This window comes from Salarias fasciatus (assembly GCF_902148845.1).
Source record: "Salarias fasciatus chromosome 7 unlocalized genomic scaffold, fSalaFa1.1 super_scaffold_4, whole genome shotgun sequence".
Taxonomy (NCBI): Eukaryota; Metazoa; Chordata; class Actinopteri; order Blenniiformes; family Blenniidae; genus Salarias; species Salarias fasciatus.
In genome coordinates, this window is record NW_021941229.1 from 15,275,229 (window position 1) to 15,283,148 (window position 7,920).

General features: G+C 40.3%; 1 protein-coding gene across 1 annotated transcript; it reads right to left on the reverse strand.

Moving 5' to 3' along the window:
- Positions 1-3,922: 3,922 nt before the first annotated feature.
- Positions 3,923-7,638, reverse strand: LOC115383450 (solute carrier family 2, facilitated glucose transporter member 9-like). The gene is made up of 12 exons (XM_030085631.1): positions 7,621-7,638; positions 7,273-7,371; positions 6,329-6,489; positions 6,125-6,249; positions 5,891-6,020; positions 5,625-5,773; positions 5,359-5,546; positions 4,868-4,978; positions 4,672-4,773; positions 4,503-4,578; positions 4,267-4,394; positions 3,923-4,162 (listed from the first exon to the last, which is right to left on the reverse strand). Exons 1-12 carry the CDS (start codon positions 7,636-7,638, stop codon positions 3,923-3,925), a joined length of 1,527 nt encoding a protein of 508 aa, XP_029941491.1.
- Between the last annotated feature and the right edge of the window lie 282 nt (positions 7,639-7,920).

Genomic DNA, 7,920 nt, shown 5'->3' on the forward strand with positions numbered 1-7,920 from the left:
GAAAATTTTCCCCAAAAGGATTAAAATGACAGCTAAAAATGTACTCGGGCTTGAAACTCCAGGTTGTCATCAATCATCCATCAAACTCTTTGTTGCCACTCACCTGAAAGCAGAGCGGTGTTTCCCGAGTGAGGGTGCGCCGTCTAGCGGTGGCTGGGAGTGACTGCATGAGTGGCGCGTCTGTAAAGAAGTGGCTGTACACAGGTACAATATGCAGAGGGTGTTTTTTGTTGATACACGTAAAGCTTTTAACACAATCAATCATGCCTTTCTTCTGCAGAAACTGGAGTATCATAGCATAAAAGGTGTAACACTAAACTGGATAAGAAGTCATTTAAATAACAGATTTTAATATTTAAAAATTAATAAGACTGTGACACATTTTAGAAAAGTAACTTGTGATGTTCCACAGGGTTTGATTTTGGGACTTAAGTTATTAAAACTTAATTTGAATCATGTGTACAGTATCAAATAAGCTGAAAATTATCACATCTGTAGCTGACATAAATTTGTTTAGTTGTAAATCAGACGTATGAACAATAATTAAAATGTAAAAAAAGTATTGACAAGTGAAATTATTAAGAACGATTTATAGTAAATGTTTTTACTGTGTTTTTTTCTTTTTTTTCTTCATTGTCTGGCTGATATTCTGCATTATTTGATGAATTGCACAGGATAGACAAAAACAGGCCTCAGCTTCTGCCTATTCTTTTTTATTTTTAATCAAGACAGACAGACAGCTCATCTGTTCTTAAACTTCTTTTCTATAACTTTGCTCAAATATGCATATATATATGTGTGTCTAATATAATTAAACATACAATGTCCACAGCAAAGCATTAATTAACCAATCTGCACGGCTTCAGTGCATGCTGTTGCAATAAGTCTTTCAAGTCAACCTGCTTTGATGCCGTGTAGCAATGACATCCCAACATTACTTCGACAGGTTTTATTGCTTGGCTCCATAGAAGAACACACAACTGAAGAAACGAAGGTCATTTCATACTAGAAGTGAGCAGATGGAAATGCTGGTTCAGATGCAGTGTTTTGTATTTTTCCTACCGGCTGCTTTTCAAGTCCCCTGGTTTTTATTGGAATCACATTTCTTGGGCATGAAGAATTTTTTTTCATTTTTTTCACTTGGAAAACTTTCTTGTCCAAAACTATAATGCGAGTTGATTCAGAGTTTGCGTGATTAATCTGGTAAAACTTATCAGGAAGTCTTGTTAAAAGTAACAGCTGTAAGAATATGTGTGTGAGACCTTCAGATAAAAAGCAACAAAGCCTTAAGTCTGTCCTTTTCATTCATTTTATTGATTTTTTTTGTAAAGAACATAAACAACACACAAGTACAAACTATGAGAGGGGGATTTGGGATCAGAAGCCCTGAGGTTGGGTCTACTCTGTGGACAGGTCATCATCATGGATTCCTTGAAACTAATCCTTGACGTCCATCAGGTCCCTAACCAATGCTGTTATGTGGCTCTGCCTCTGCACTAAGTAGGACGGGTTAATACACAATCTAAAGAACTTTATAAAGGGGACTAATAAAGTATGATTAGTTCCGAATAAACACATTTTCCTGTATTTAAGTTCATTCTGTATTTTTCAAATAATGTTTCATGTTTCATGTTTATTTTATTCCATTTCATTCATGATACACAATTTTTGTACACATCTCTTAATCTTCATGTGTTATCATGTGAAATGAAAAGGAGCAGACAGAAGACAAGTCTTATATACGTCTGCCCCTTCGCTGCAACTCATTTTCCCAGGGCAACCAGCACTTAGACCATGTATTTGGATTCTCGCTTAACTACTACACCCTAAAAAATGAATGGTAAAAAACAACCCAAATTGGTTTATTTTTTAACCCAACAGTTAACCAATATTGGACCAGCCCAAAAGTAATTATTTTTACCCAACAAAATGGGTTGGTCTTTTTAACCCAACAGATGGGTTCACAGATTAAATCCAATCATTGGGTCAAATCAATTTTAGTCCTGGTCGATTCTACCATATGATTGGGTTGAATATTGTGCTCGTTTTTAACCCAACTGTTGCATCAAATTAATTTCAGTCCTGGGTCAATTTTACCATATATATACTGGTTGAATGTGCCCAAACTCTGGGTCAAATTAACTACAATTCTGTGTTAATTCAACTAAACACATTGGTTTAGTCTTCCCAAAATTTTGATTCATAGATAAATTAAAATAACACAACCGAGAGATCCCCCTCCTCAGCCTCGCTGGTAGTGTCCAACAGAAGGGACAGGCTCTTACAGCTGGTACCAGCTTGGCCACAGGAGTTGCCACAATGCGAGGATCAACTACCTTCAGGGCTTCACTCCAGATTTTTCTGTAGGGGGTTCTCCATTATCCTTTGTCACTCCCGTGGTGACCACAAGGCACTGGTGCTATTTTACCCATAGCTGGGGGGTTATGACATGCAGACAGGGGGAGACAGGAGTCGAACCAACAATCTCCCGATTGTAAGACGACTGCGCTCCCCCCTAAACCACAGCCGCCCCAACAGCTGGCAATGCAAACATTATACATAGTGTGGCTAGCGAGCTACACGTGTTAGCTAGCTATTTGGTTAACGCTAACTACATGGAGGGCGCTCGCTCAAGCATGTTTTTCTGTGGATGACATTACATGATGACATGTTTATTTACATTACATATCTAATTTACATGACATGACGCCGCACAGTCGTGTGAATTAGATATGTAGAGTAAATAAGCACAACCCTGTACTGCATCAGAGAGCCAGAGGACCACTTCTGTTCTTCTGTGTTGCAGAAGAACAGAAGTGACACACGGACCCGTTGACAACCCAACAGTGGTCAAAACAACCCATGCGCTGAGTTTAAAAATCTGTGTTGGGTCTGATGGACTCAAACCCAACACAAGAGTTGCAATAAATAACTCCAAATGTATCATAATAGCCCAAATTGGGTTGCCGATTTCATAACCCAGCGATTGGGTTAACAAAATGACCCAACATTTTTTAGTGTGTACAGAACATACATGCATGTAGAAAACCAACAACAAACAAACATACAACAAAACCAAACAACAAAAAAACAAAAAAAAAAAAAACAAAAAAACAAACAAAACTACTCCCTTCCTCAATCATCCAATTCATAATTTTTGATTTTTTCTTCTTTAAACTTTTTCTTAAACTGAAACATGACTGTACAATCTTTTAACTCCGTGTTTTGTGCATTCCATAGCTCTGTACCTACAACAGAAATACACATCTGCCTTAGCGTTGTCCGAGCAAACTGGTATTTGAAATCATGTGGTCTCCTATGATTTCCGTTCTCTGATCTAATGTCAAATATATGTTGAAGCTGTTTTGGTAGAACTCTAACCTTTCGCTCTGAACACCACCAGAAGTGTTCTCAGCTCAATTAAGTCTGTTAATTTTAGTAAACCCGACAACATAAAAAGTCTATTGGTATGTGCTCTATAATCTTCTTTATACATAATTCTTAATGCTAAATGCTACCTCATTTAAATCATTCCCTGAACAAAAAAAGTTAGTATCATCTGCGAACAAAACAAACGGCATTAACTTAGACACTTGGCAAATATCATCAATATATAAAATAAAAAGTTTAGGTCCCAAAACCGAACCCTGTGGTACTCCACATTCTAAATTCCTGCAAACTGATTCATATCCCTCCAACTGGACATATTGCTGTCTGTTTTGAAGATAACTGATTAACCAATCGAAAGCTACACCTCTCACACCAAAGTTGTTCAATTTACTTATTAATATTGTATGATTAATTGTGTCAAAGGCTTTCCTCAGATCGATAAAAACTCCAATTGTATATTTATGTTCGTCAAATCAAACACAAGAAAATTACGAAAGCTCACTTTTCTAGTGAGAGTGGCTGAAATGACACATTACATTACAGTGTCCATTTCATCATTTTCATCCTGCTCCTGACTTTCAACCTGCCCATTGCTTTCCTTGGTGTCATTTTCTGGGGCAACCGCAACCACAGCCCCGTTTCTCATCTCGAAGGCCACAGCGACCTGACGCGCGCCATGGTTCTTGATGTCGGGAAATTTGAACGTCACAAACAGCCCGCACAAGACGCAGACGACCAGGAAGATGAGGAAGCAATAGTGATGTATCTTCTCCTGAAAATGAAGCAGATGCAAACCACAAGTGAGAAACTGCGGCTGACTTTGGTCATATTATTTCAATAAGCTGTGAAAAACACACTGGACATAAGTGCACTTACCACCATGTGAGGGAAGCTCATGCCGATGGTGAACAACGCGAGCCAGGCGACGCAGGATCCAAGGCTGAGGGCAGCCGACTTGAAGGCGTGGGGGAAGATCTGCGTTGGAAGAGCAGGGGTCGCCGCGCCTGGGGATGAAAAACACACAGTACAGCAGTGGTGTTAAACATACAGCTACAGCTGGAACCAAACATGCCTGAGACAATGAAGATGTAAATCTGACAAGAGTCACGTACCCGGTCCCATCGCACAGCCGGCGACGAAGATGAAGATGAGGGCAATGCTGACATACGGCATCCAAGTGGTGTACGACTGAGGTAAACACAGGAATTTGAGATTCATTAGTTGTCGCGTATTCTGCAATGAGATATGCATCGAATGGTGGCTGAGTTTATGACGACTCACCTGCAGAGCCAGACTAATGGTGAGGCAAACCAGGGTTCCAGCCATGATGCCGTAGCCCAACATCAGCTGGAACCTGGTGCCTTTGCGTGCAGCCAGGGGGAACTGCAACATTAAAACACAATTATCAGTTTAAAATAGTGCAAGTTAAGCAAAACATTTTCAAATCATGAGTGGATATCAGTGTAATGGGACTTACCGCGAAGAAAGAGGACACAAACTCAACAGTGCTCATTCCCAAGGCAAGATAGGGGAACAGGTTTTCCTCGAGTCCTGCTGCACGGAACACTTCGAAGGAGTAGAAGTACACCTAGACAAGAGCAAATGACACAATGAAGCAAGTGCTCCACAACTGCAAATAAAGAGAATACAGAAAATAATTGATGTGCAAGTGTGAGATATTAAGAGAAAGATTTAAAAAGAGCATTAAAGTAATTAAATTGTTTAAAAAATAAAAACGGATCAAAGAGAATGCTTTTGAAAACTACAAACAGATTTAAATTCTGTTTTTTGGGGGTGGAATTAAAGAAGTGAAGTGGATTATAATGTATGACTTTATGTCTGCAACATACTTGCTCGGAACAGTGAGCTGCATAATACTTAACAGTATTAATACTGATACAAAAAGTCAAACTGCCAGAAGACAGAAGTCCAGTTAACTTCCAGTAATGTGTAAGCTTAATAACTTACAGCAATGACACCAGAGAGCGGCAGCGAGACGAAGGTGACAATCAGGGTGATGAGCTGCCAGCAGACCCTTTTGTCCCGCATCAGTCCACACACGGAGACGGTGTCAGCAGTCTCCAAGGCGGCTTTCTCCTGCAGCATCTCCTCCATCGCACCGCTGTGGTCTCCGTCTCCCCACAGCTTCTTGAGAGCTGAGGCGAGGAAGGTCAATACAATTCAGCAACAGTTTAGAATGAAGAAGGAGAAGTTATTCATTAACACACTCGCACCTCTCTCGCACTCCAGTCGGTCTCCTCTGTTAAGCAGCAAGAAGCTGGGGGACTCGGGCAGAAATGCCAGACTGACGAGCAGCAAGAAGGCGGTGATGATAATGAAGCCGAGCAGGAAAACCCAGTAATCTTCGTTACCGAGTAACTCACTGCAAGACAAACAGGGAAAGAGAATTAATGGTAAAGAGTAGAAGTTTGTTCACATGGCAGCTGCTACATGAGCATGTAACACCGCCTGAACTCACTCAGTGGTGTTTTTCACTCACCTGAGCCCCAGCAGCATACCGCAGACTCTCCCGAGGCACGTGAAGTTGATGATGGTCTGACTCACGGTTCCTTTCAGGTGTTTTGGAGCACACTCAGTCATATACAAGGTGTGAGCCGCAACACCGATCGCTGAAAGAGCCGACATGGCAGTCCAGGAATGATTTTTATGTGGAAACAGAGGCATGGGAGATCAGACACAACAAAAGAATTTTAACAAACTTCCAGAGGTTTACCTGCATTCATGCCGTAAAGAAAGCGTCCGATCATGATCATCTCGAAAGACCCGGCAGACTTGCTGGTGAGCATCAGGATGGCGGCAGCCATGACCAAAATGGCGTTCAACAACATGCATTTCTTCCTGTGAAACAACAAAAAAGTCTGCATATGTAGAATACACATGGACGTATTTCAAGGATGGTAATTTCATAAATACTCACCTGCCCAAATGTGAAAGCAGGAAACCAGCTGCCACTGACCCCACTGCCCCTCCCAGGCTGAACAGAGACACAGTAGCGGACCAAATGCTGTCGACCTTCGAATTGTCATGGGTGGTGTTGTATCTCTCCAGAAGTGTGTCATTTATCAGGGCCTTGATGAACTGCAATGATGGTGACACAGACAGGGGTTTAACTCTTACTCGTATACGACTGCCATTAATTAAAAAAATATTAAGATGACACGGATCTGATCTGCAGGGTTGTTGCAGATAAATTGATGTGTAAACAAGAAAAAAAATGAGTTTTCGTGCAACCTCACGGGTAAACTTTATTAAGTCAATACAAAAAGAACAAATTTTAAAATAAAGTATTTATTCACATGTATGCTGAGGTTTTTTTTTTTTTTTGAACAACTAATTAAAAAAACCCTCCGAACATAAAACAATTTCTTCCGAAATAAAGTGAAAACTCAAGACCATGTCTGGGACTGAGCCACAATACTAAAAATAAATACAGAAATAAACCCTTGCGCCGCGATTTTACCTCATACCTGTGCACATGGGAGAAATGATCAGGTGTAAGATTCGTTTCAGCGGAACCTCGCGGGCAGACGGAGTTTTAAAGACGGCCCGTGAAGGACACGGGGTTAGAAGAACGCTTGGGTCGTACTGCCATCTACTGGCGCACACTGGTAACTACACATACAGTTTCACCGTTTCAGACTGCGCTCCGCAAATTATGTCTGACAGATGAACTTAATAAAGAAAAATGTGACCTTACATTTTGTGTATCTATAAAGAAATTCAAATGTGCTTTTTTTTTCAATCAGGATAAAAAAAAAAATTGTAAAAAAAAAAACTGCAAATAACAGAAAAGCATTTGGAGGAGAAAAATATAGAAGAATAAATGTATTTGGTTTTCTTGTGATCTTGTGAAGTACTTACTTTGGAGGGGGAATTCATCACGGATATGTTATACCCGTAATGAAATGGCCCGCTCAGGCCGCAGACAAAAACCACAAATATCAGGACAGGATAGCGACACTGAAAAGACGTGAGAAATCACTGGTACATATTTATCAACATTCAAAAGTAGTTACAAGACATTAAAAAAAACTAAATAAATACAAAATGGGAACCTGAAAAGTGGAAACAGGACAGGACACAATTAGAAACAAATCATTTGAGATGCTTTATTGAAAAGTTGTCACATTACATTGCTTTTTATTTTCAGATTTTGTAAAAATCTGTGAATCGCATTCAGAAAAGGAAAAGGAAAAAATAAAACCTTACCAGCTCAGTCAAAGCCATGGCACCAGAAGATTTCTCAGACACCTCTGTCTGCGGTGCCTGTTCTGCCGCATTTATAAAGGGGATCGCTGGAATAAAAAATCATTAACTTCATGTTAAAACCCAGAGCAGTCAGAGGAGGAGTATAGCAAGGACAAGTTGAGATGTCGAGGGAGATGAGACATGGGGCGGGGGGGGGGCGTGTTGGATATCAAACAAACACCATAAAGATAAAGTTACTGTTTTCCTGTTTATCTGTTTTGCCAAACCCCTTAACTGTTGATCTGAGCTCCCAGTGCTGCT

Excerpts from the sequence above, each read along its gene's own strand:
- LOC115383450 (XM_030085631.1), bottom strand. Across the intron at positions 6,490-7,272 it reads TGATGAATTCCCCCTCCAAA|TTCATCAAGGCCCTGATAAA; the intron begins GTAAGTACTTCA and ends CCATCATTGCAG. Across the intron at positions 4,395-4,502 it reads CGGCTGTGCGATGGGACCGG|GCGCGGCGACCCCTGCTCTT; the intron begins GTACGTGACTCT and ends TTTCATCCCCAG.